A 27,496-nucleotide genomic window follows, 5' to 3' on the forward strand; every position below is an offset into this window, starting at 1 on the left:
ATCCAAGCGGTCTGCCTCCCGACTTCTTCATGCAAGGTGTTTATGTGCGGCTTTCAACTCGTGATAGTTCCACGAAACTCGAAGCTGCGCGCGCCTGGCTGCACTCTCAGTCCCGGTGCCGTCACGTCCCCGCACCGAGTCCCCGAGCTACGTGCCACCGAGACGCTGCACCGTCAGAGCCCGAGTGTCGGAGCAGAAGCCTGGCCGCGCACCGACAGTAAGTAGCCTGCCCTGCGCTCTCAGCTCACGCGCTCACCAAATCAGCTGTTGCTCCTCCAGACTGGACGCCGCGCGCTCTCTCCCCTTGCATGCTCAGGCGTCGCCGATCACGTAAAAGTGCAGTCCGCTTCTCGGTTCTTCTCCACCTGTCCTCCACCCCCTTCTCAGTGTCGGCACAAAGTTGCTGGGAGGACCGCGTCTGAAACAAAACTCAGCATGTGGCAGCGCGAGTGTCGCAACATCCGCGAGCGGGACCTCAGCGGACGGTCTGTGATCTGAAACCCAAAAACAAAGAGGTGAAACGTGCGTCTGTCTCCCCGTGTGTGCGACTGTGTGTGAGTGTGTGAGTGTGTGACATCGAGCAGCTATAATTAAGTAAACAAAATGCGAGAAGTGAGCGCACAGCGTGGCCGCCTGCACGCACCACTGAGGACGAAACGGTGTCCTGCGGCCGCGGCCGAAGAAGCGGAGCGGAGGGCTGGTGAATTATTAATAACCAGAGCGGTTCACAGTCTGTCGTGTTCAGTGAGTAACCAGGGCGGCAGCTGGGGGTTTAGAGGAATTAAATACGGGCTCAGAGTAAACCGTGGACGCAGGGGATTAGTAGCTCTCACCGGCAACAGTGTAGGGGCAGCTCGGGGCCGATAGAGAGGGCGGGAGGGAGCGGAGGTTCTAGGGAGCAGTGGGGGAGACGGCGGAGGTGGTAGGGTAGGACATTTTTTTTGAGTGCAAATTTAATAGTCAGCCTAAATGGATGGGTGGTATGTACGTGAACACGTGTCACTTAAAATTTAAATATGAGCTCCAGCTGCTGAACAAAAACCTACAATCTAAACAAAAATCTCCATCTATAGCTGATAATTTTATGTAGTACATTTTCATTAATCGAAATTACCCCATGCCCCCACGTAAAAGACTCCCATTTGTTGACACTTGACTAACCATAGAAGAGTTTCTCTGAGGATAAAAAAAATAAAGTGATAATAAACTGAAGTGGGCTATAACCCTCTGCTGCCCGCATATGTTTCCATTTTAATGGCGAAACAATTCAAATAAAAATAAAGGCAAGTTTACAAAAAAGTCTCTATTTAAAATGTTTAACCGGATTTAAGACATTTTAACACCTTAGTTTTTGCCAGATTTTACGCACAGCCAGCACCGCAGGCTGACCGACTGCAAGCCCCAATAGTGCAAAGCTATAAACCAAATCCTTAAAAAACAGAAGAAAAAAGAGAATAAACTCCTCCTCTCTCTCCTCTGTGTCTTGATCCGTTCAAATTACTGATGTGTTTATTTCGCCATGAATGCAGCGAACAGTTTGAGCACAAGTTTGAAACAGTGAGGTTAGAGAGAGAGCGCAGGTGCATGACTTCTGGCTGGAGCCTTCACCACTTCCCCCCAAGTTTTTATTCCCCACAAATATCCAAATCAGCCCAGGAAATTCAGATGGAATTTCAGCAGACATCTTTTTTTAAAACACGACAATAGAGGTCTTTTTAATGAATAAATTACCAAGAGCGAGTTTTAACCTTTTATGGGTAAAACGCAGTATTTTACGGAAGTGCGCAACTGCAGACGTCACGCATCGAAATGATGAGCAGAGACAAAAAGGATTCCTCCTGATGCCAGTTTACACCGTGTTGGTTCAACTTCAGCACTTCACACACAGTTAAAGAAAAAGCTGCCGGGCTCAGAGTGGCTGTGGTTCGTTGCGTGGAGATTTCAGTGACAGAGAAGTCCCTTCGTGTCTGAGTTCACACTAAATGTAAAGCTGCATTCATTCTTTTCCCATAAAAAATGTGATTTTTTTATGGGAAAAACCAAAACTCTGGGTTATGAAAAATGATAAGGCTGCTTTTTTAAAATAAAATAACGTCTCCCTAAATCTACACTGAAACTAAAGACACACACACACACACACACACACACACACACACACACACACACACACACACACACACACACACACACACACACACACACACACACACACACACACACATTCTCTATTTCTTTTTCTTTAAGTTTTCATTTCTGGATGACAGTTAGGGTCATTTCTGAATCCTAATTGTGCACAAATTCACTGTCACTTGATGCAAAATCAGACATGTACGGACTGTCTCAGTGTCTCTAATCACCACAATCTGGGATTCAGTTTTAGAGAAACAGCATTAAATAACTGTCGGTTCTGTGATCTGTTTCAAAAGAAACAAAATGAAGTGACATTATTTAAAATTCTAAAGGAAAAATTACAACCTGAATACACAAAAGAAACATTTACACAGCAAATAACCAGTTTAGGCCTCGAGTTTCTTTTATTTCATTTGTTTTTAAAAAAAAGCTGATATACATATAATTAGACCATCTAAAAATATATTCAATGTTTGACCAGAATTATTTTATGGACAATATGATCTGAAATATGTAATTTAAAAAAGATCCACAAAAACATCAATAATGTGTAAAAATATGAATCTGTTCATTTAAATTGCAAGTAACACATTCAAAGCATGAAATGATGTCAAATCGCCTGATTTATTATCAATTTACATTTTTAATTTGAATGATTAATTATTTAGTTTTTTTCTTTTAAACTGTGTGTGTGTGTGTGTGTGTGTGTGTGTGTGTGTGTGTGTGTGTGTGTGTGTGTGTGTGTGTGTGTGTGTGTGTGTGGCCTTCCAGTGAGCGGCCTGCTAGAGAAATCAAGTCTTCATCATGGGAGACAAATACATGAACTTAAGGCCTCCGTGGGAGTGGAATCATTTCAGTGTAATCAGTTCCAAGCTGCTTTGTCTTTTACTTATTTTTTCTTTGCTCTGTCGACGTTATACAAAACGTTTCTTTAAAATTTAGTCAAACTGCAGCTTTTTATGATACCAATGCACAAACTGGCACCCGAGAAAAATACAGAAAGAAAGAAAAAAGGCACGAGTCTCGTGTTTGTAAAGGGACGAGTCTGAAACATAGAACAGAATGGCTTCAAGCGTCACCTGATCAAAAATCAAAACTCTAAACAAACAAAGAAGCAAAAAAGAAAAGATATAAAGTCACGCCACTCTGATGTGACACTCGTTTCATTCATTCACGCTCCTCTTGACTTCTTACTTGACCTTGAAATATTGGATTTCGAGCAATGAACTTCACTTGAACTTATACTTGAACTAAATTTATATATATATATATATATATATATATATATATATATATATATATATATATATATATATATATATATATATATATATATGTGTGTGTGTGTGTGTGTGTGTGTGTGTGTGTGTGTGTGTGTGTGTGTGTGTGTATATTTAATCCATCATTTCAGAGGTGCTGGATGCTGGGCCGGCTGGGAGCTTTATAAGAAAAATGAGAACAAAACATTTTCGAAATGTAAACCAAACTCTGGGTTATTTACAAAAAGGCTAAAGGCAAAAATGTGCACCCGATTGCTTTGTTTTTGTAGCTACAAACACACCAGCGATGGTTAGTTGAGATGGCACTATTTAGTGCAGCAAAGCTCGGATATAAGCGAGGCCACAGCACAAAAACCTGTAGATGCGCATTTTTGCACGCATCTGTGCTTTGTGGGAAAAAGCTCACCTCTCATTTAAAAAGTAAGAAATTCCTGTCTTTATCTATACATTGCCATATAGTGTCTCCACATCTGACCCGAATGCCCCCCTCATCATTCTGCACCGGTCCAAACCGGCAGCTTGCGCTAATTTGCTGGGGGGGGGGGGAAGCCCTTTCTTTGGTCTCTCTCCTCTCCCGGTCCTATATACCGTCTCTCCCAGGAGGTTTACACAAACTGTGAGACAAAAGTTCCACTAGGCAACGGCCTGTCGAGGAATGCTGACCTTGGCACGGCCAGTGGAATCGGCTCGGCCGTTCTTTCGTTTCTTATGGTTTGAATTAAGGCGCATTTGACCTGCGCCAACTTCCAAGAGTTGCCACGGAGGCGAACGGGAGCCGTGCTATAGGTTACTGCTGTTGCTGCCTGCGCTGAATGAAATGATAAAAAAAAGAGAGGGAGAGAAAGGGGGCTGCAGACCAACGATGAAACGCGAGAGGACAGAAAATACTGACCAACTAACAATCGCTTTAGCAGGAATGTAGGAGCAGGCCGTTAAAAACAAACAGAAAGATGTTAGAACGGACAAACAACAGCGATGAAATCAAGTAAAAGATATACAGTAAAGCAATCTGATGAGCAGGAATGGATCTGAATCTTTCACACGAGTGAAAGTGGCGTCATCAGAAAGAAAAGGGAAATTCTGAAGGAACAGCTGGAAAAATAATGACCCCTATTCACACTGTTAGGCTTACTACATTATTAATATCAGTGCATTAAAGTGCGTTTTAGAGACATTTTACTGATGAGTAATGTAGTCTGAAGCACTTATTATCAATATCTCTAAAAAGGTGGTCAACCCCCCCCAGACCAAACCGAAAACACAAATGACAACCAAACGTGGACGATTAAAATGTACAACCCCTTTAAATGTTTCAAATGTAAAATAAAAGCACCACAACACCACCTTTGATTATTCCACAGCTCTTAAATGTTCTGGAACAGCAAAAGGAGAGCAGTGACAGCTTTGCACCGAGGAACAACCTAAGTTAGATCAGGTACACTCCCTGTTGGGCATCACAAAACATTACAATCCTGCTTTTCACAGGGTCACTCCCTGTGAAAAGCAGGATTGTAATGTTTTAGGCATTAAATTACTTCATGCCTAAACGCTTGAGTAAAGAGATTATAGTGGGGAAAAGGGACAGAGAGTGTCACCTGCGTGTTTAAGCAGAGAAAATGAACAAATACTGCAGAGATAGACAGAAAAACACTGATTGAAATAAATCACGTACTGTTTTAAAAGAATTTTAATTTAGTTTTTCGTATGTTTTTCATGTCAAAGTAAAGTATTTCTATATCTACTGATTTACCGCTGATTAATCTGTAAATCCCTGAGGACCTTTGATATACAGGTTAAGGTTTAATTAGCTGAGTTTAGAAATTTGCCTAATTACCACAAGACCCTTGAGGAAGTGTGTTATTGGCCCTTTGTACATAAAAGCAGAAAAGCAGCGTTAAGCAGGATTAGACTAAAGTCACCTTACTTTAAATATATAAAAGGGTTTGCTGATTGGAGAAGAAAGTCTGTTTTTAATTGTTTGGGTTATTTATAGTAAATCTTACAGGTAGTAGAAACACTCACTACACTTTAAAGGGACACCACATTTATGGAGACGTCTGTGCTCTGAACCGGCATCAGTCTGATCGGTTTTCTCCCATGCAACCAAATTATGAGGTAGTGTGATTGCTGAGCACACACACAGCGCACACGTGCAGATGTTCGTCCACCTGCAGGCTGAGCGCTGAAATGAACAACACCTGAAGAAAGATGACTGGTGGAGCCTCAGGCCCTGCGAACCACTGATTGGCTCAGCTGAGGATCTGGCTAACTGATGCTGAGCGGCGTCTGTGTATGCGTGTGTGTCTTTGTGTGTGTGTGTGTGTGTGTGTGTGTGTGTGTTTATGTGTATCTCTCGGGGTATCCCACCCTCCCCTGCCTTATCAGGCAGCTCCACGGCACCGCTAGAGGAGTGCTGCTCTCAGGAGGGCAGGGCTACCAGCACACCGCTTATCTTCTACCAGCAAGGAGGGTTTATAGGTCTGATTAACTCACTGTTTGCATGTGTTGTGTGTATGAGAAAAGAAGAGAGAGGGAGCTGCGGTGTATAATTGTGTATTGTGGACTAATTGTGTGTGGGTGATTGTGTGTGCGGCGGCTGTGTAAGTGGATGCCAGTGTGAGGAAGGTGTACACTCAAGAGCTGTGAAGCACTCGGTGAGCCACCCAGCGAGCACACATCCAAACCTCTTGTTCCCTCAGTGAGTCGTAGCTCTCCAGAGGCTCACCCAGGAAGTAACACAATGGCTCTGTCGGGGTTGAGTGTTGTGTGTAGGCGACAACATACAGCACCCGACAAAAGCCCGTCTCGCTTCAATGGATTATGAGGCTAGAAACCCAAAAAACAACAAAGACCAAAACAAAACTGTCTTGTTGGTCAAATTTATATCAAATAGCAACCATCTCGATGATCCTAGCGCACATTCTAGCAGTGGTATGATTTGCTCTGGTTTAGGTCCAGTCGATACCGCCAGAGAGAGTGGATGTCTGAGGGGGGAGGAGGTGGCAAAGGGAAGAGTGTGCCCCCTTCCCAAACCTCACACAGGAGAAAGCATGGCTGCTATAATCTCTTTTCCTGGCTCTCAATGAAAGAGAAAGGAAGCGGCACTGGAGCCTGGGTCCGCTTAGATCCACTGCCCCTCACCCCAACACTATCTCTTATCTGCTATCTCATTTTTTTCCCACTGTCTATCTGCCCTTCTTTTGCTCCTGCTCTGCATTCTTTGATTCTCATTCAGAATCCATGCGTAGCCACGCTTCACTGTTCAACCAGCTTGCTTTGCTTGCTGGGACTGTGATCATATCCCACACCTTTCAGCTGCTGCTTGTCAGATCTCCGGTACAATGTGTGCCTGTGCTCGTCTTTGTGTTCCTCTCTTTTAACCCTGCTGCTGCAGGAGTACTTCTGGGATGATCCCAGTGTGGGTTTGTCAGCGGCTCCAGAGTGAAATCTGTAAAAAATATTCATGGCTCCCAGAAGATAAATTCTTTAGTGATTCTAAAATTCATTTTTACTTGCAAGTTGACATTTTGGGTGTTTTCCGAAATATTTTGACTGCACTGAAAGAACTGGTATAAAATTATGGCACATGCTTCCATCCAAGCCTATCCAAGACGACTCCAGCTGACACTCGGTGAGAGGCAGAGGTGGGTAGATTCCATCAAAGAGCTGACATAGAGAGACAGGCAACCAGTCACCTGGACAATTTTCAATCAACTAATTATTGGAAATTCCCCTATTTTAAATTTAGCACCACAGCCAGCCCAAACCAGGAGAAATATCAGCCCAGGATGAACTTTTTTTCCTTACCATTGACTGGGACACTGGAATTTGCCTCATATCTCATTTGTAAGTTTGATTTTCACTCTGTCTTTATTCAGGTTTAGGCACCAAATCGTCTTAGTTTTAGAACAAGTAGCTATTCTGAAAAAGACTGAACTGCAGTGTTTTCTTGGATATGAGGGTGCAGAGTTCCATCTATGTAAAGAATAAGGCGTAGCTTCAAGGCTATGCCTTCTGCTGGTGTGGGGGAAATTTCTCTGTTTGGGCAAAGAAACTAGATTGTATAGAAGTTTATGGGAAAATGTCCTTTGAACTGACTTCATCCAGTCACTCGACTTCACTAAACATTTTCCAAATGAGTTTATGGACTCGAGTAGTGACCCTGAATAGAGTGAAAAACAAAGTATATAGTTTAGGGAGGGTCCGCCTTGTGATTGAAAACTTGCTACCCTGAACCTCAGTTTCTCCGTCACATCCATCCTTGATTGTCAGGTCTGATTACTGTCTTGGTGTTACACCAAAATTCTCACCTCGAGGCTTCACAACATGTGTCCATCGTTTATAATGGAATCTATATATTTATATGAACATTTATTTTCGCTCCCATTTAACACAGGTTGTGTCAAAAGAATCATCTGATTTTAATATGCTAGAGTTCCCCTGGATGCACGGCACATGTCCATATGATAGTCAAACTGTCTGAAATTCACATATTTTCCCATCACCTATCCTTCCTCCCTGTTTCCTCCTTCCTTTCTCCCTCAATCCTTACTCACCCTGAAGATTTTTTTTAAGGCTGGAGTCTGTTTGGTAGTACATCCAAAAGGACATGAATATTCATGGATAATCCATTCTGCACCCTCCACCCCAGAACCACCACCACCGCCCCCCACCCCCACTCGGCCCTGCAGTTGAAGGCAACACTTGGTAGTGGCACATGGTGAGACAGCTGTTGCGAACCAAGCCTGGCATCTGTGCAGCGGGAGAGTACGAGGAAGCGAGAGACCGAGGGGAGCGCGCGCATGCAAAAGACACGGTTAGAATCAGATAACGAAGGCAGAGATAAAGAGAGGGAGGAGGCTTTTATATAGAGTATGGTATGGAACGGGCAGTGGTTGGAGGCATCTGGGTAAAGGAGAGCCAGACAGACAGAAGGAGCAGGGCGGTGACAGGGTCATCTGGGTGAAAAGGAAGGGGACAAGCCAGACGGATAGAAATGGGCACTGATGGGAGGCACTGTCTGGGGACAGAGCGAGAGAGACAGACAGACTGAAAGAAGATGGAGAGAAAACGGGATAGAAAGTAAGGCAGAAGGGGAAATCTGAACACAGGAGGCAAAGCATAGAAGGAGACAGCACTGGAAGCACAAGGATGACACGAGGATGACTCAAAGAAAAAAAAATAATCGTAAAAAGATCGAGGTCATCTAAATCCTGTAACAGGAATTCCTGATAACAAATACAGTTGATGCATGCCAAATGTTATTAGTTGTGAAGTATTAGGTTGTTTTATTACTTTTTAAAGGCTTTTCCCTCCTAAATCATGGTGTAAACAAAGTCCTGCTTCTGCAGCACCAAACTTGGCTTTTTATTTGTATTGAACTGAGTGCCAGTTTACCATCATTTATACTGCAGAGCAGTCCACTGGAGCAGTAAGAGTGAGTAGAGTCCCTCTCTGACACAATGAGACCACGGACCGCAGAAGAAGTTTCCCCTTTAACTCGTGTTTTACGTTGTGGAAGTGTGTGTTTTAACCAAAACCACCCCCTACCTTCCCCCTACCTAAACCTAACCACATAATTTTATGCCTAAACCTAACCAAACCTAACCACGTCCTTTTTTTCTCCCTTTTTCATGGTTTTTGACTCTGCAGGAAGAATATAGTCAAACACAAAAGTAAAGAAAGGAATAAAAGTTGTTCCAGAATCAGACTCTGCGTGACTGTAACGGGGAAATAAGAAAACACAATATGAATTTCTACACACAGACCAAATTATATAAGTGTCTCTGTTTTCTGTAGTGGACCTGACAAGTAACCAAAGACTGTATGTAAAAGATGGAACTAGCTATTGTTGCACGAGCCACTGCATATTTTAGCCATCATGCTCTTAGTGTTTTGAACCTTGAAGTTAACCTTTTGTCACAAATCACATCTGTCACTCGTCTCCACCCGCTTCACCCTCCCTGTACTCTTTTGTTCCCCTCTCTGGTGAACTGCTTTAGATGGTCGAAGTCAGGTATCTAAACTAAACTAACTTCAAAATTGATACTCTTAATTTTACAGCTTGATAAAGTTGTTTTACCTCGGACTGCATCTCAAAAATAAAACCAGCAATTCAATCAGGAGCAAATTTACAAAAAAAGGCATGAAATAAGATTCATGCAGTAAATTATCTAAAATAGTAAATACACCTCCCCCACCACACACAAACCTGTGTAGTGAACCCATGCTGTGTGTACCACAAAGCTGAGTTGCTGTATGTCTGTATGCTAAATGCTCCTTTGCCAGCCATGCCCAGCCTGTGCCCCTCTCTCTGCCCCCTGTAACCCCTCCACCCCTCCTCCCTGCTATCCACCTCCTGCATCCCTGCATGGGGCCCCAATGCTGGCTGCCATCCCTCCCTGTCTCCCCCCCAACACCACCGCCACCACCCCCACTCCCACCCAGGCAGAGGGCCTAGCTCTGCCCTACATAGCAGTGAGCGCAGCAGGCTGGCGCTTAGAGGAACCCTCGGGTTTACAAACTGTGTCAGGCCTCGAGACGGCTCTGTGATCAACACCAACCGCCACATGAGAGGAAATAATAAAGCTACTGCTACCAAGAGATTGGTGTGATTGATGTTGTCAATATGTGAAAGTCTGGAATAAATTAGCTCTGTGATATGATCCAAAATGGGGATGTTTGTGTCGTAAAAAAAGACAGCTGAAGGTCAAAAGTGCAGAAGATGGCAAGTGCTTTTTACAACCAATGATGATGACATTTCTTTACAGTTAACCGAGAGTTCAGTGAAATAAAAAGCTGCTTATAAAAGTGACAGAATCTGAACGCAAACGAGGGCAACAATGCTAACGCCAAACGCAGGGACCACTGGATAGAAAATAGCACTGCTCGCATGAAAAAAAGGAATGCTATTTGTGTTGCCTCAAAAGTGTATCATGGCCTTAATAAAATTCAGAATTATTTCCTCTGGTGGGAAAGAAACAGGTTTTAATTAAAAACTCCCATCCTTTGGGATAAGCCCCAGATATCTTTGATGGAGTCAATCACCCAAATGATCTTGTGATTAGAATATAAGAAGACGAACTAAGTGTGTTTAGTGGAAGTAGCACTGTGACTTTATAGCCTGAAGAACTTTGCCAAATGTACACACCATCATCACATCGTTCAGGTTCATGCAAATTTACATGTGTGCCTTTCAGATGAAAGCATCACAGAGTCAGCAGGGATGCTAAACTTGTCTTAACTGCTAAAAGTAGACCACTGCCTGGCTTTACACTCGCAGGATTTCCTGTTGGCCTTCAATGCACATATAACAAGTGACTGAGCACAGTCTCTTCAGAGGTGTAAAAGCATGCAGCGTGCACAGTATGTAGAGTAAAATGCCACATTCTGCAGCAGTGGGACATTTGATCCGAAACAGTGCAAACGAGAGCAGGAGAATGAAATGAAAAAAACAAAAACAGAAGAGAAGCAGACAGACTGATCGATACAGAATGAGGGAGAGACAGGGAGCATCCGTCCTACCATCCACCATGACCTGGCAGAGAAGTCATAGCACAGCTGCCACCTGAGCCCGGGGTCACTCTGCCTCTCCCACGCCATTCCACACTCTGCCACGCTACGTCTCCCACGCCAGACTCCTCTTCCTGGGACTGATGATAAATATATAAATATGGAAAACACACTCAGTGAGGGGAAAAGCACGGATAGAGTCACCAATCAGGAGCTATCTGTTACCACGATGCTGCTTGCGGTGTGAGTGATAGAGAGAGTGTGTATGTGTGGGTATATACAGTATGTATGCTAGTGTGTGTGCATGTGTGTTTGGAGGGAAGAAGGGACACAGAAATGCCACGGAGACCCTCTCCAAGCAACTGTGCCTCTCGCTTCATCGGTCCAACTGCTCCTGCTGCCATGTTCAGACTTACTGAGCCTCCAACTCTGCTACAAATACTGAGGTGCACATTCATATCTATGGCCTCACACATGAGGGGTATGATCATATTTCAGCAGTATTTGTATACACACACACACACACACACACACACACACACACACACACACACACACACACACACACACACACACACACACACACACACACACACACATATATATGGAGAGAGACAAGGAGTATTTATGACACACATCGTCAGTAAAAACAACAATTTCTATGTGCTGTGCTCTGTGCTGATACACATGTTCCAAGAGGCTGTGGGCCAAGCTCAGATGTCTGAGCCAGGTTACTGAGGGGCTTCTATTGGACACTCAACGTGGCAGGTCAAAACTGAAAGCAATGCTTTTTATGTAGAACCTTTTATTAGTTTTTAATGTTTTTTCCATATATCAGTGAAACCTGTATTAGAATTATTTTTTCTCAACAGTGCAATTTTTTTCTTTCTCTTCTTTTGGTTTGTTGTGGCATAAATCATGCAGAGTGCAACTCAAACTGCTGGGCAATAAAAACAGGAGAATACAAATAGAGTAGAATAAGAAAATTTAAAAATTCAATATACAATGTAAAAAGAGAAACAAAGAAGACAAAACTGTAAAATAATGATAAAACAAAGGACATTAAGTATCCTTCAAAGCAGGACTGGACTGGGACAAAAAATCAGCCCGGGCATTTTGACTAGAGAACGGCCCACCAGGTATTATAGGAAAAGCCATAAAGCCGTTGAATAATCCGTCGATTATGTCGCCTAATCGACATAATCGACTTTAATTTATTGCCAGGGTAAAACAAATGCACAGAAACCAATTATTTTTCTACAGTAATTAAATAGATTCAACATCTTTCTTCAACAGAATTGCAGACTGCACAGATGGCACCTCCTCAAAGGAAAAAGCACTATAGCTTACTACGGTATATATTAGACTTAATATTTACTATATACAATAATGAATTTTTATACATTTTACATCAGATAACCACTTTGGTTGTAAGATTTAGATAATTATTTAATAAAAGCTAGACATTTTAAATGAGAATAAGAAAGAAAAGTATTTCTTTGTGCCCCCCTTTCCCCATTAATGCCCTACATGGATCCCTGGTAAAAATTTCCTAGACCCGCCCCTGCACAGTTACCAGCTGTCAGCTACCTAAAAAAGGATCCTGGTGTTATTTGTCTCTCAGAAACAGTTCATAACTTCCCTTCAACTCATTCATGTCACCTAAAAGGTAAACCTGTTCCTCCATCACCTGTTCAGCTCTGATGATTCAGTAAGGACATCTCCTGGTTTCATCTTCATGTTTCCCTCTCACCAGATAACCAAACCGACATCATGACCAGAAGCTTTTTTGCAGCTGTGGCTCCAGCAAACATCAGCTGATACTAGAAATTAATATTAAATTAATTCTAACAACAGCTGATCAAGCTTAAACATGCTGCTGTTGTTTAGCGTGACATCCGCTGGTTTCGTCTTTCTGGCACAAAGTGGGCGATAAACAAACGAGATGGGACTTAGGACAGCAAAGCCGATCAGCTGATCATTGATCAGTTTCATGATTGAAGTAGCAACAGGAGATGGAGGGGAGAGACTGAGAGAAGAAGAGGCAGCTGTGCAGCGTAACGACAGAATAACTCCAGCTTTGTGTCTTTTTTAAGATTTTTGCTGAAGTTCGGGACAAATTGCGTTCCTTTATACCTAAATACAGAACTTTAAAGTTCGACCTCATCGGCTAATTGGTCCAGCCGAGAGTCGATCATGACCAATTAGCCAATCCACCGCCTTTTATTGTTTATACCATTACAAAAAACCCAAACAAATGCCCGATATGCCCGATGGCCAGTCCAGCTATGCTTCAAAGCAATAAGTAGGTGTGATAACAATGAACGGCATAAAAGCAACACAAAGACACGGCTGCTAGATGACTTTTGAGGTTTTGTTTGAAGTTGTCTTCTGAGTCAGATGCTCTAATCTCTTCTGGGAGGCTAATTCACAGGCCAGTGATGGAGAATGCAGCATCTCTGTCCCATCTGATCAACCTATCTGTCAGAAGCTAGTCCATTAAGAGACTGTTTAAAAAGCACAAAATGAAATATTACATTTTGAGCCTTTAAGAACTTTTTTAAATGTATTGCCTTCATTCAGATGACATGGTCAGGGGCAGAGGCAAGGGGTAGCTTTGAAGGACCATGACCTTGACTCGGGTACACTAAAAGCAGTGTCACTGAGCCGCTGCAGGTACAGCGTTGAGTAGCAGGGGAAAAACTGAAATGAAGCTAAGGCGAATGAATGAGATTTACTGAGGGAAAATAAACAAACCAGACTAAGCTGATTCTATCGTGCAGGCCTCTATTTATTTTTTTGCTGTTAATGATTTTTTAAAAATGTGGGATACGGGGGCATGAACTTTTCTGGCTTCTGAAGTGGTGGGTGCTTAAAAAAGCCGAAGAACCATCATAATAAAGTCTGGAAACCCGCTTGGCCACAAAACATAACCAATGTTGACGCCTATTGGAGAGCTACACTACAATAAAGAATTAGGGCCACAGAAAAAAAAGTATGTTAAAATCATGACTTTTTTGTTTTGTTTTGCTTTGTTTTGTTTTGTTTTGTCTTTCTTTTCTTGTTCTTTCTCTCAGAATTATGGATACTGAGATCAATGAAATGATTAGAAAAACTGTAGCTTGTAACTTACTAGGCAAGAAAAATGTAGACTTTACAAGGTAGAGAAGAAAATGTAGACTTTACAAGGTAGAGAAGAAAATGTAGACTTTATGAAACGGGAGAAAATGTAGACTTTACAAGGTCGGGAAGAAAATGTAGACTTTACAAGGCAGGGAAGAAAATGTAGACTTTACAACGTCGGGAAGTAAAATGGTGGAGATTCTTCACCGAGAATTTAAATGCTTGCGAGAATCCCTGGAGTACAGCCAGCAGCAGGTGGAAACGCTTGCTGCTGAAAATGCCACGCTAAGGGAGTCGGTGAAATGTCTCACAGATAATGTTACCCAGCTCAATAGAGAAAATAAAAAAATAAAAGAAACAGTTATCGATCTACAAGCTCGTAGCATGCGTGATAATCTGGTATTTTCTGGTATTCCAGAAGCCGCCGGAGAGGACGCGGAGACCACGGTAAAAAGCTTCATCAAAACCCACCTGAAGCTGCCGGAGGACACTGTGAAGAACATCGTCTTCGATCGGGTACATCGCCTCGGCCCCATTCGGGCTACGGCCGGGAGACCACGTCCTATCGTGGCCAAATTCGGCCACTTCAAACAAAAGCAACATGTGAAAAGCCGCGGCAGGGAATTAAAAGGAACGGACTTCAGCGTGAACGACCAGTTCCCCAAAGAGATCTTGGAACGACGCAGGGTCCTCTTCCCAATCCGACGCGGCTTCATCCAGAAGGGCTCCCGCGCTGTCATCGCTGTGGACCGGCTGTACGTGGACGGACAGCTCCACCGCGACCCCAACATCACTCCGTGGCTGTATTAACCTCACACCAGATAAGAATCAGCTACACCATTTCCCTATCCACTCACACTAACTTGCATTAACATCTGTTTAACAAATCGCATCTTAAAGTGTGATTTCATAGCAGAATTAACACCGTCACTCTCCGTCAGTGATTTAATTGGAATGTTTACGTTTTGTTTCTGTTTTTTTTCTTCTCGTTTTTTTTTTCCTCCTCTCTTTTCCCCCTCTTGGTTTTATGCTGCTCACCCCTGTCCTTGGTTTCTTTCTTTATTCCTTTCACTGCCTCGATCACCTGCTTCGACACTCATCCACAAACATCCTTTATTTCGACACATACGCACCATGCGCTCAACGGCAGCACATTTACATCAGTCAGACAGCGCACACAGTCATATAAGATACACACACACTTAAGCCAAGCCTACTCATATTAGTAACTATGCATACACAAAGTCAGACTCAGGGAGCATCTCGCCACACATTTTCTCTCTCTCTCCTTCTCTTTATTTATGAACAAGTGACTACTCTCTCCACCTGGCTAAGCACACACAGCATACATCCCTAGTTATACACAAACATCTATGGGTACACTGAGGTTCATTACATGGAATATAAATGGAGCTGGCTCCAGAGTAAAGAGGTTAAAAATATTTAACCAACTCAAAAAACTACAGGCAGATCTTGTCCTTTTACAAGAGACCCACAGACCTCTTAGAGGTTCGAATGAACTTAAAACACCTGAGTTTCCTAATGTGTTCTCAGCTTGTTATAATTCTAGACAAAGGGGAGTAGCAATTTTAATACATAAAAATATTAATTTCACAGTACTCGATACAGTTATAGATCCAGAGGGCAGATTCTTAATCATTAAAATATCTATACTTGATAAAAAGCTATGTATTGCAAGTGTATATGGTCCAAATGTTGATGATCCCTCATTCTTTCACGGTTTTTTCAGTGCACTCTCTGAACACTTAGATGGCACACTTGTTCTTGGAGGCGACCTCAACCTTGGACTAAATGAAGACATGGATAGGCTCAATACAGCGGGAACTCAGCGTAATTGGCAGTCCACAAATATAATCAAACAGTATATGAGCAACTTTGGTCTTTGCGATGCATGGCGCTCTCTTCACCCCACCAGTAAGGAATATACTTTTTTCTCACATGTCCATCACTCCTACTCTCGTCTGGATTATTTTTTGGTCAGCAGCTCACTGCTGAACGACATTTCAGACACTGAGATTCATCCTATAGCTGTCAGCGATCATGGTCCTGTATCTTTAACACTAATGCACAAGAATAATACTACGCCAAGAAAAAACTGGAGATTTAATATATCACTACTTAAAGATGAAGACTTTATTAAATATTTTAAAAAAGAGTGGACTTCATATTTGGACTATAATGACACTCCCGAAACATCAGCTTCTGTTCTATGGGAAGCAGGGAAAGCTGTGATGAGAGGTAAAATAATTTCTTTCTCATCACATAAAAAGAAAAAAGAAAACAAAAATATTCAGGAATTAGAAAAAAACATCAAATCACTAGAAGAAGCCTACGCGTCCCACCAAGATCAGGAAACATTGAACAAAATACGCAAAACAAAACTAGAATTAAATGAGATAATTGATAAAAAAACAAAATTCTTAGTACAAAGACTACGCCTACAAAATTATGAACATGGTAATAAATCCGGTCAATTTCTAGCAAACCAGCTAAAAATAAATAAAGAAAAAACAACTATATGTGCTGTTCAAGATTCATCTGGGAACACAATATATGATCCGATACAAATAAACAACATTTTCAGGGATTTCTATAAAACGTTGTATTCACCACAAATAAACCCATCTAAAAAAGAAATTGATCAGTTTTTGGACAACATAACTCTTCCAAAATTATTGGACACTCAAGCAATGGCACTGGATTCACCACTGACACCAGGTGAACTCCAGGAAGCCCTGATAAGTATGCCCAATAATAAGGCTCCAGGTCCAGATGGCTTTCCTGCAGAATTCTACAAAGAATTCTGGTCGATTCTAGCACCAGTTTTCTACAGAACGTTGTTGGAAATTAAAGAAAAGGGCAGACTTCCATCAAATATGAATTCTGCAAACATTAATCTCCTGCTAAAACCAGGCAAAGACCCTGTATATCCCTCAAGCTATCGTCCAATATCCCTTATAAATGTAGACCTTAAAATAATCTGCAAAGCTCTCTCAAAGAGACTGGAGAAAATAACCCCCCTCTTAATTCATCCTGACCAAACTGGTTTCATAAAAGGTAGGCACTCATCAACAAATACACGTAGATTACTTAATTTGATAGACTACTCATACAGTAAAAACCTAGAAACTACAATATTCTCTTTAGACGCAGAAAAAGCATTCGACAGAGTTAACTGGAAATTTCTATTTGCAACTTTACACAAATTTGGTTTTGGATCCTCTTTCATAAACTGGTTAAAAATATTATATAATTCCCCAACAGCTTGTGTTAGAACAAATGACCAGACATCCTCCAGCTTCTGTCTCTTGAGGGGCACCAGGCAGGGATGCCCACTCTCCCCTTCACTGTTTGCAATTTTTATTGAACCACTAGCAGCAGCAATTAGACAGTATTCAGTAATTAAGGGCATAAAATGCAAGAACGTGGAACATAAAATCAGCCTTTATGCGGATGATGTGTTACTCTTTCTCCAAAATTCACAAACCAATATCTCTGGGGTGATTGAATTGATAAACTCTTTTGCAAGAATATCAGATTACTCAATTAACTGGTCAAAATCTACAGTCCTACTGATTAATTGCTCCCTCCATAATTCCTCTTCTACACCACTGCAATCGGGAAATATAAAATATTTAGGTATTAATGTTTCTCCCAAGCTTGCAGATCTAACTAAATTAAACCATATCCCACTTTTAAAGAAGGTAGAAGGTGATCTGGCTAGATGGAAATGTCTACCCATATCACTCATGGGAAGGGTTGCCGCTATAAAAATGATGGTCTTACCAAAAATAAATTATTTATTCTCAATGATCCCAACTAAACCGCCACAAGATTGGTTCAGATCTCTAGATTCATGTATGTCCAAATTCCTTTGGAAAAATAAACCCCCACGTATAAGCTTAAAAACACTACAAACGACCAAGGATAAAGGAGGACTAGAACTGCCTAACTTTCAGCACTACTTCTTAGCCAACAGGCTTCAGTTTATCTCAGGATGGCTAAAACATACCCTCTTAGATGAACCTTGGCTAGATGTAGAACAAGCACTCTGCAATAATCTAGAGATCTCAGACCTACCATTTATCAGCTCAAACATCCAACGACATGAATGCTTTAAAAGCATCAACATCAGCTCTTCTCTGACAGCATGGTGGGAGTTTCTAAAATTGACGGCGTCTTCATTAATCCCATGCAAACGTACACCTATCTGGAACAACCCTGACATATTACAAAACAATAATATGATAAACTTTTCAGATTGGAGTGGTAAAGGAATCAAATATTTAGAACATATGCTAGAAGGAACAGAATTTATCTCATTTGACGGACTAGTTACACAATATGGGATCAACAAGAAAAGATTTTTAGAATATCAACAAATTAAATCCATAGTAAAAAAGAAATTTAAACCGGGTCAAGTTGAACTACAAACACCACCAAGTGTGGTTCAATTTCTTACTCTTAAAACCCCCAAATTACTATCCAAAATATACAGAATGCTTTCTAAAACAGATGAATCAATATCACTTCCTATTGCAAAATGGGAAGCGGATTTATCAGTTAACTTAGACCTAAACTTCTGGTCTCAGATTGGCTTAAAAACCTTTCATCTAATTAGAAATCCCAGTCTTCAATTAATTCAATACAAAATATTACATAGAGTGCACTATACAGGTCATCGGATGTTCAAGATGGGCTTTTCGTCTACCAACAACTGCTCACACTGCCAAACCAATTCACCGGACAATTATATCCACGCTCTTTGGTTCTGTCCACCAGTTCAGAAGTTTTGGCGCGAGATATGTGAAGACTTATCGAAGTGTCTGAAATGTAACATTCCAACTTCCCCCTTAGTGTGTTTGTTGGGCAGCTTAGATAATGTCACTACAGAAAAGAATATAGCCCATATGGTTTTCACTGCCCTATGCATAGCCAAGAAAACAGTCCTCATGAACTGGAAAAATAAAAATAATCTTAATTACATTAGTCTTGATACAGCCTCTGCCACCACATCAGATCAATTGCTCTGGGCCCCTTTTATCAGCTCCATCACCTAGTGGGGGTGGGGGGTCATAGTTTGGTCCCGCCTTCACTGTTGTGATTGGTGTGGGGGTAGGGACAGGCTTAGGGTGTCGGGGGGTTCCCCGGAGGCATCTTCCTTGGGGGGCTCAACCCGGGGTAGCGGTCACGTCCGGTTAGGGGCTCTGTTGGCTCTCAGGTGACTGTTTCCTCACGGCTGCGTGCAGCGGGGCTAGGGGAGGGTCTGTGCTGACGGACGTGGGTTACTGACCTGGTAGCCTGGCTGCCCCTGGGTGGGTCCGGGATGGGCGTGAGGTTCTGGGGGCGCTCCGTCTCTGGGCTGGGGCCTGGGCCGGGCCTCGGGGGCTTGGGTCCTGGTTGGTGTGTTGCCGGGGTTGTGGGCGGGTGGGTGCATGGGGGCCCACCCCTGGAGCAGGGTGCCGCCGGTGCATCGAGCCACCTGGGGGGCTCTTCAACTGGTGGGGGAGATTGTCACATCTTGCAGGAGCTTTCCTCTCCTCGGGAGCTCTCTCTACAGGAGGGGGAGATACAGGAGAGGTGGAGGAAGATCTCAGCCTGGGTGTTTATTGTCTTATGTAGTCTGGAAGAAGAGTGGATGGTGGGGTGGGTGCAGTTTTCTCTGTGGTGGGGTTGGGTGGACTGTCCCGGGCTCTGTGGGGCCGGGGGGCGCTGCTGCACTGGGCCCCGGTCTGGATGGGCCTGGGCCCCCTTTCCCTGGCGGGTCGCGGAGTATGGGGGTGCCTACTGGGGTCAGCGGGGGAGCTGGCCCCAGGGAGGGGTCACCTGCCCCTCCCTTCCTTCCCTCCCCATCTCCAGCTGCCTCCCTCTTCCCGCTCCACCACAACCACCCACACATGCAGGACCTTGGAGTAGGGGTATGTCACCAGGGTGCAGAGGAGGCTACCCCCCTGTCCCCTTCTGGCTGCCTCTGCCTCAATTTTATCCCACAACTTAGACATTCACATTACTCACACTCTCATTACACATACATATAGGATCTTGGGGGTGGGCACGATACACGGAGTCCAAAGTACCATCAGGGTGTACACCCCACCCCTGGCGTCGTTGCCCACCTCTCAATTTTAAATACACGTAGACATTGAGGGCTAGCAGGAGGGGCTATGCGCTTACCTGCTGCTCTCTGGCAGGTAGCTCCATGCCCTCCTGTGTTTTAAATGCACCTTAGAACACACATGCATCAACACTACAATGAGCGGGTGGAGGGAGGTTTGGAGTCTTCTCTCACCCCCGTTCTCTGCGACCTGCTGGAGCGGGGGGGCTAGGAGGAGGAGTTGGCCGTCCGACTGCGGTCTGGAGTGTGGGGCCTCCCTGCTGCTGCGGAGTCGGGGCGGTCTGCCTCTCCCCACCGCAGGGAAAAGGGTAACACCACCTGGGTCTGGGTGCAGTTCCCCCTCCAGGGGCAAGGGTACCTAGACCCGGGGCTTAGAGTACGCTTGGGAAGTGTGATCGTGTGTACAGCGTCTCTTTATGTCTCCACGTTGGTTGAGTGTGGAGTAAGTGCATATGAGAGCATGAGGGTGGGAATGGATGTTTGTGTCTGTGTGTGCCTGTATGTCTGTGTCTATATGTCAGGTTGGGTGTCAGGCGCCACCTCTCTGGGGACATCTCAGGCCCTCCAAGGTCTGGAAGCCTATCTCCCCCTACCACCACTTCCCCTGCCAGTGGCGGACTCCCTCAGGTGTCGGTGCGTTGGTGGTTCTTTGTGTCCGGGGATGGGCGTCCAGGTACACACCGGCTCACTCCTTGGCGGCCGCTTATCGGGGCCTGGAGCCTGGGGCTCGCTCGGGCCACTTCGGAGGCGGGGTGCCCCCGGCCTCTCGGCCTGGGGCTCGGTCACGGCTGGCTGCCGGCGGAGCTCACGGGCGCGTCACTGCAACTCCCCATGGCTTCTGCTCCGCGGCTGCTGAGTGAGCCCTCATCTGGGACTCTCCTCAGCTCTTTCTGGGACAGTGGCGCGGCTGCCCCTCTGTTGGTCTTCCTTGGTCTCTTGTGTTCTGGGGGCCTCTGGATGTCTGGAGTTTTGATCTCCTCCATACCTGCTTCATGCCCTGGAGGACGGGGCTGTGGCCCCCCCACACCCTCTAGCAGATCATTACATGAAGGAACCTTTTAAAAAAACCAAGCGCGTCCATGCTCACAGGTGTACACACGGGTGATCACACCCACAAACTACACCCTTTTTGGCTCCTACCTCAAAGCACACTGTGTTCTGTTGATCTTATGTGCTGCACAATAATGTTTAATATTTAGTATTTACTGTCATATTCCCATATATCATTGTGATGCTGTTTATTCTATTACTCTTGTTCTCTTCTGCTTGTTTTCTTTTTTCTTTCTCAGCAGGTGATCCAGGTGATTGATATATGCATTTTTTATTTCTTTTTTTTCCTTTTCTGCTCATTCTGTTGGTTTTTGTCTTTTGCCCTTCTCCCCCGTCCCTCTTCTCAGCTGTTTCTCTTTCCCTCTTTCTTTCTCCCCTTCTTTCCCCCAGTCAAGTCTGTCCCGTATTCAGTAAGTGAAAATAAAATAAACAATAAAAGGTGAATCAAATGGACCATTACGGCAAGGCTGGGATGGTCAATTTGGTAAAGTAAATCCGTTGGGCATCTTTCTTTGCCTTTAGACAATAATTCTGATGGCAAAAGAGCCAAACGGGACAGGCAAAAAAAAAAAAAAAAAAAGGGAAGTAAAATGTAGACTTTACAAGGTCGGGAAGAAAATGTAGACTTTACAGGGTAGAGAAGAAAATGTAGACTTTACAGGGTAGAGAAGAAAATGTAGACTTTACAAGGTCGAGAAGAAAATGTAGACTTTACAAGGTAGAGAAGAAAATGTAGACTTTACAAGGTAGAGAAGAAAATGTAGACTTTACAAGGTAGAGAAGAAAATGTAGACTTTACAAGGTCGGGAAGAAAATGTAGACTTTACAAGGTCTGGAAGAAAATGTAGACTTTACAAGGTAGAGAAGAACATGTAGACTTTACAAGGTCGGGAAGAAAATGTAGACTTTACAAGGTAGAGAAGAAAATGTAGACTTTACAAGGTCTGGAAGAAAATGTAGACTTTACAAGGTAGAGAAGAAAATGTAGACTTTACAAGATCGGCAAGAAAATGTAGACTTTACAAGGTAGAGAAGAAAATGTAGACTTTACAAGGTAGAGAAGAAAATGTAGACTTTACGAGGTCGAGAAGAAAATGTAGACTTTACAAGGTCGGGAAGAAAATGTAGACTTTACAAGGTAGAGAAGAAAATGTAGACTTTACAGGGTAGAGAAGAAAATGTAGACTTTACAAGGTCGAGAAGAAAATGTAGACTTTACAAGGTAGAGAAGAAAATGTAGACTTTACAAGGTCGAGAAGAAAATGTAGACTTTACAAGGTCGGGAAGAAAATGTAGACTTTACAAGGTAGAGAAGAAAATGTAGACTTTACAAGGTCGAGAAGAAAATGTAGACTTTACAAGGTCGGGAAGAAAATGTAGACTTTACGAGGTCAGGAAGAAAATGTAGACTTTACGAGGTCAGGAAGAAAATGTAGACTTTACATGGTCAGGAAGAAAATGTCGACTTTACAAGGTAGAGAACAAAATGTAGACGTTATGAAACGGAAGAAAATGTAGACTTCATAAGGTGGTGCTGGTGTTGATGGGGGCCAGTACAAAACTTGTTTTGCATCAGTTCAGTTTTGAACAACTGGAACAGAGTACAAGTCATCTTTTAGTAGTGCCACCTGCACTGAAAATGGAACTGTTTACTCTCCGCCTGATACGAAAGCAAAACCCCCTCCACCAAATCAGCACCGTTCACATCACCAAACCCCAGTGTTTCTCTTCTCCTCGCAGTGTGCATGCAAAACCAAAGGGAAATCTGTTGCTGATGAACAGAACAAAAACAAACGAAAGTCATTTTCGTCTGTGGTATAAACAGTTAGTCATTTCACATGAGGATGGCATTATTGTGGATTTGATTTAGTCATGCCTGTTATAGAAAATAAAAAGCAACGTCTGAGAGTGAAGTGGGGTTTGGCCCCTTTTTGTTTGAGTTGAGTGCTCAATCCAATGGAACGGCGGATTTTATCTGACGCATTGGATCTATTTGATCAATGCGCCTGTCTCAGTGCGTCTGCTCACCAGCTCAGGATGCTGCTTGTGTTTATCTGTCTGTCTGTCACCACTGTCTCTCTCTACCTGTCTGCTGTAGACAGCACAGACCTGTATGTTTATGCATGGGTTCATTAACATGGCACTGACAGCGTGTGAAGGAGAAACGCCATCACTACCGCACGTGTTCCCAAATGATGGGAGTGCTGCTATTCTTTATGTTTTACATGTGTAGTGGGTGACTGCAGTGAGAGAATATTGGTGGTGTGTGTGTGTGTGTGTGTGGTGAAATTACAAGCAATTACAGGGCCAGTTATGGTGTGATAGCCTGCTTGACAGTTCGCGCTTGGCAAGAATCCCCATTTTAAGGGAATTTAAAAGCACTAGAAGCGGCTCTAATGTGACCTCCTCCTCCTCCTCCATCCATTGCTAGCTTCCAGTCATGATTCAGTCCCATTTTTAATCTCGCCAGGCCTCAGCGGGGCCTAAAAGCACAGGGGCTGGGCGCACTGCCTAGATGACCCCCGGTAATATTGAAATGGATGGAGAGAACCCCACTCACAGTCCAGGCCAGTGTGCGAGTGGTTCTTAATTTTTCCATCAGAGCCGCTTCACCTGATACATTTATGCCAGCAGAGGAGTCCTCCACCCTCTCCGGAGCCTTTTTGGTCCACTGCTCCCCCTCAGCCTCTCCAGAAAGGCCGGCGTTATGCAACTGCACCAGATCACCCCCACCTCCCTCCCGCCCTGCGCGCTGGGCCCTGCAGGTCAAGAGCTCACTCTGAGTAGCCACTGATCATTTCAAGCGAAGTGCTCCACTCAGAAAAGTTCTGCTTGAAAAAAACACTCACCTCTGTGCGCACTGGCTCCAGCTGAAGAGATTTGGTGCTTGTCATTAATGTTCTAATGAAGTTATGAAGCCTTCCAGAGTCACAGTCCGCTGTGAATTCGATCATTTTTCCACTCAAGGCTAAAAGTAAGCTTGAGAGACAGGATACTCTAAAATAAAACAAACTTTACCCTCTCCTCTGCGCTCTCTCTCTCACACAAACACAGAAGCACACACATTTACACACACTCCCATCGTAATTTGTCTGCCCACTGGTTTCACTTATTAAGTTTCAAAAGGTTTCTGGGCAACATGGTTTGAGAAAGGGGGGCAAAACGGAGAGAACCATGGCATTTTTTTGGCACACCGCTCTGCCCGTCTTGCCCAGAACGAGGAGGTTACCATGGCATCAGTGGGCACCCTCATAAAGCAGACCATTGTTGGTGTGTGTGCGTGTCTGTGTGTGTGTGCATGTGTGTGAGTGTGTCCGCCACATTGAGTTGCATGGCAACAACCTCTGGGCACCACCAGCCCCAGCAAGAAGCTCAAATCTTGCAGGGGGCAGTGCCAGCCTGCAACATGAACAGCAGCCTTCCTCTGTCCTTTCCGTCGGGTTCGTTCGGATTTCTTCTCTCTACCTGCTATTTATCTGTCTCACGTTTCCACACGAGGAACACACACACAGTCTCCCACAAAGCCTGTAAGTCTGTCAGCGCGCTGCAAAGTAAGTGAAAGATCCCATAATTGTTACTTAGATGATGATTTATCATCCCTAAACACAAAAGAAACATGTTGTCAGAGGTTAGCAAATCACCAGTGATCTGCAGCCTGTTTTTCTTCTGTGCAGTGGTGTGAGTGGACTTTTCATTAAAGCTAGGAAATTGCTCAGAAACATGCACAGCATGCTTAAAAATGGCGACCACAATCTAAAATAACCGGAGGGCGAGAAAAAATAAACAAGAAAGGTTTAATTTTCTTGTCTTTTTCTTAAAAACAAACAAACAAAATCAGATCCATTAGCTGATACACAGTATAATGCAGGTTTGTTTGCAATTGTTTTAGTTCCAAATAGCCCAAAACACTGAGTTACTATGTGTGAAAATCTGGACACAATTTGTGGTTCCCCTGAAAAAAAAAAAGAAGCGAGAGGAGAAAGGAAAGGAGCTATTTTCAGCTTATAAAAGTTTTGGTTGGGGTTGAAAGGTACGGGTGACAACAACCTCTGACAGGTGTGCACTCACTTAGCTCACTGCAACTTTTGTCTTGCAGTTGAAGGCGGAATGGGTGCAGAGTTGTGAGCTGCAGATTAAGTGCAGAATAAAGCCGAGAGAGTCTGAAGTGGGGTGTGGGTCCTCTGGCACCACCTACTGGTGACTTTGGAGAACTACATTAACACTAATGCCACTTTTGTCTTGTTTGGCTTTGCAGTCACCCAGGTAATGGTAATCTTTCGAGCCCTTGAGCTTAATGCCACTAATGTTTTTTTTTTTAAATTTTCCAAAACAAATTCATACATGGCTCAAAATGATTCAGGGCAGAAATAAGTGTAACATGTGTGTTTATGTTAAGAATTATGAAGTCGCTCTGACCTCATGTGACTACTTAAGGCTGAATGGGGCGTGGAATGATGCATATTTAATCACAACTACTTCCAGCATTTATGTATTTATCACTAACTCTCACCAGATGCAAACAGCTACGTGTTCCTGCGTGATCACAGCATTAACAGACAAGTCTCAGGTGATGCTGACAATCCACAGTTTCTCTGTTTATATTTTGTTCTTCTTTTTTCCTGAGATACAATGTCATGTAACCGAAGGAGAAGTGTACAATCTAATGTGAATGATCGCGCTTTATCTCCCCAAATCTATTTCTTTGCACCTATGAGCTGATTTTTGGTTTCAGTGCATTATTTTTCTAATTTTATTTTCCATGCAACTGCGTAGCTCGCAAGTGTGGCATTAATAAAAAGGAATATTGTGCTGCGCAGCAACGCAGGGATCGGATCAGCAGTTTGACTGAACAAAGAAACATAAACAAAAAAAAAAAGGTTCCTATTGTGCTTCCAGGTAAGGGAACTGTATTTATTTTACTGGACCTCAGCAAAATTAGAGGCATTTAAACAACAAAGCTATTCGTCAACTGCTACATAATAACTCAACTGTATGCTTTTGACTTTTTTACTGTTAGTAGAATTGAGATTCTACTTCCATGTTCAAATTGCAATACTGCAGTGTACAAATACACAGGGAATCATGAAAATTATGAATTATTGCGATTAAACCAAAATCTATACAGTTGTTTTTTGGTAGAAACATTTACAGTAGTTATGTATTTATTTATTATATGTTGTATTATTATCTTAATCTGTGAAGTAACTATTATCTCAAAGTGAAAAAAATATAAACATATAGTAAGTATAGCAAATATATAGGTAAGTAGAGTAAGAGGCACGATACAAGTAATGTCTTTTGTGCTTCAGTGTTGGTGAAATGCTGAAATTATGAATAGACATTGCTTACCCCTGTGCAAATATGATTGTTCAGGAGACCCATCAACATTAAAATTAATTAAAAAATAGAGAAACATTTAATACGGAACTTGATGTGAAAGGGTGAACACATCACAGAAGCAAAACAAACAGAGTCAGAAGGTGTTTTACTCCTAAAGGCTCCATCTGGCAGGATCTTTTTCAGGCCTCCTGAAAACAGAGGCATAGAAAAGAATAAAAGCAAAAATTGCTCCTCGTAATCCAATGTCCTTATTTTTCTTCTTTAAAAACATCCTTGCAGTTGAAGTGCCTTTTTGTGCAGATATGCTATAAATTAAGTATTACACAAATGCATTACTGGGAAACACGACTGCATTAAAGTCTGTGTGATGGGAACAGGCAGTTTGAAGGAACGTGCTTTAAAGTGCTGCAAGTTCATTTTTGCGCAGCACAACTACAAACTGAAGGGGGGAAGCAGACATGTTGAATTCGAAGCTATAGCGACTGCTTTGGCTCTGATGTAGCTGATTGGCTGCAAACAGGCTGAAAACACCAGAACGCTCTTGAGAAGGAGAGTGACCTAAGAGGGTTCAAACTAATCGCAATTTATATATGCAGCCACCTGGAACAGAGTTCTTCACTTGCCAAATACATGCCATATTTGGCCGGGGCAAGCTCGGCTGCTCTGAGTGCCTATGTGCATATATGTGCGTGTGTGTGTTGTCAGGTCTGTTACTGTGGTGCTCGTTTTGGTCCTGTGCTGTTGTGCAGCATGTGGCCCACAGATTAATGCTTTAAATGAGACTCTCTCCTGTTCTGAATGCGCCCTCTGTTTGTTTACAAGGCCGGAGTGAGACAGAGTGGAAAGATTTTGAGAGAGTTTTTGTATCTCCTCCTGTTCAGAGGGGAGGAGGGCATCCTATTATGAGTGAAAAGCTAAAGGGAGG

At 43.2% G+C, this 27,496-nt stretch overlaps 2 protein-coding genes across 2 annotated transcripts in view; both read left to right on the forward strand.

The window, feature by feature from the left end:
• LOC146670826 (uncharacterized) overlaps positions 1-27,496 on the forward strand; it is a 411,199-nt gene that overhangs the window by 302,320 nt on the left and 81,383 nt on the right. The gene's annotated exons all lie outside the window — the stretch shown is intronic.
• On the forward strand, positions 43-14,906 carry LOC146670831 (uncharacterized). Its single transcript, XM_085402935.1, has 2 exons — positions 43-217; positions 14,464-14,906. Exons 1-2 carry the CDS (start codon positions 43-45, stop codon positions 14,853-14,855), a joined length of 567 nt encoding a protein of 188 aa, XP_085259061.1. The 3' UTR covers positions 14,856-14,906.

This window comes from Rhamphochromis longiceps, linkage group LG4 (assembly GCF_057381845.1).
Source record: "Rhamphochromis longiceps isolate RC_006_pf linkage group LG4, R_longiceps_female_GT1.1, whole genome shotgun sequence".
In the NCBI taxonomy this organism is placed as follows: Eukaryota; Metazoa; Chordata; class Actinopteri; order Cichliformes; family Cichlidae; genus Rhamphochromis; species Rhamphochromis longiceps.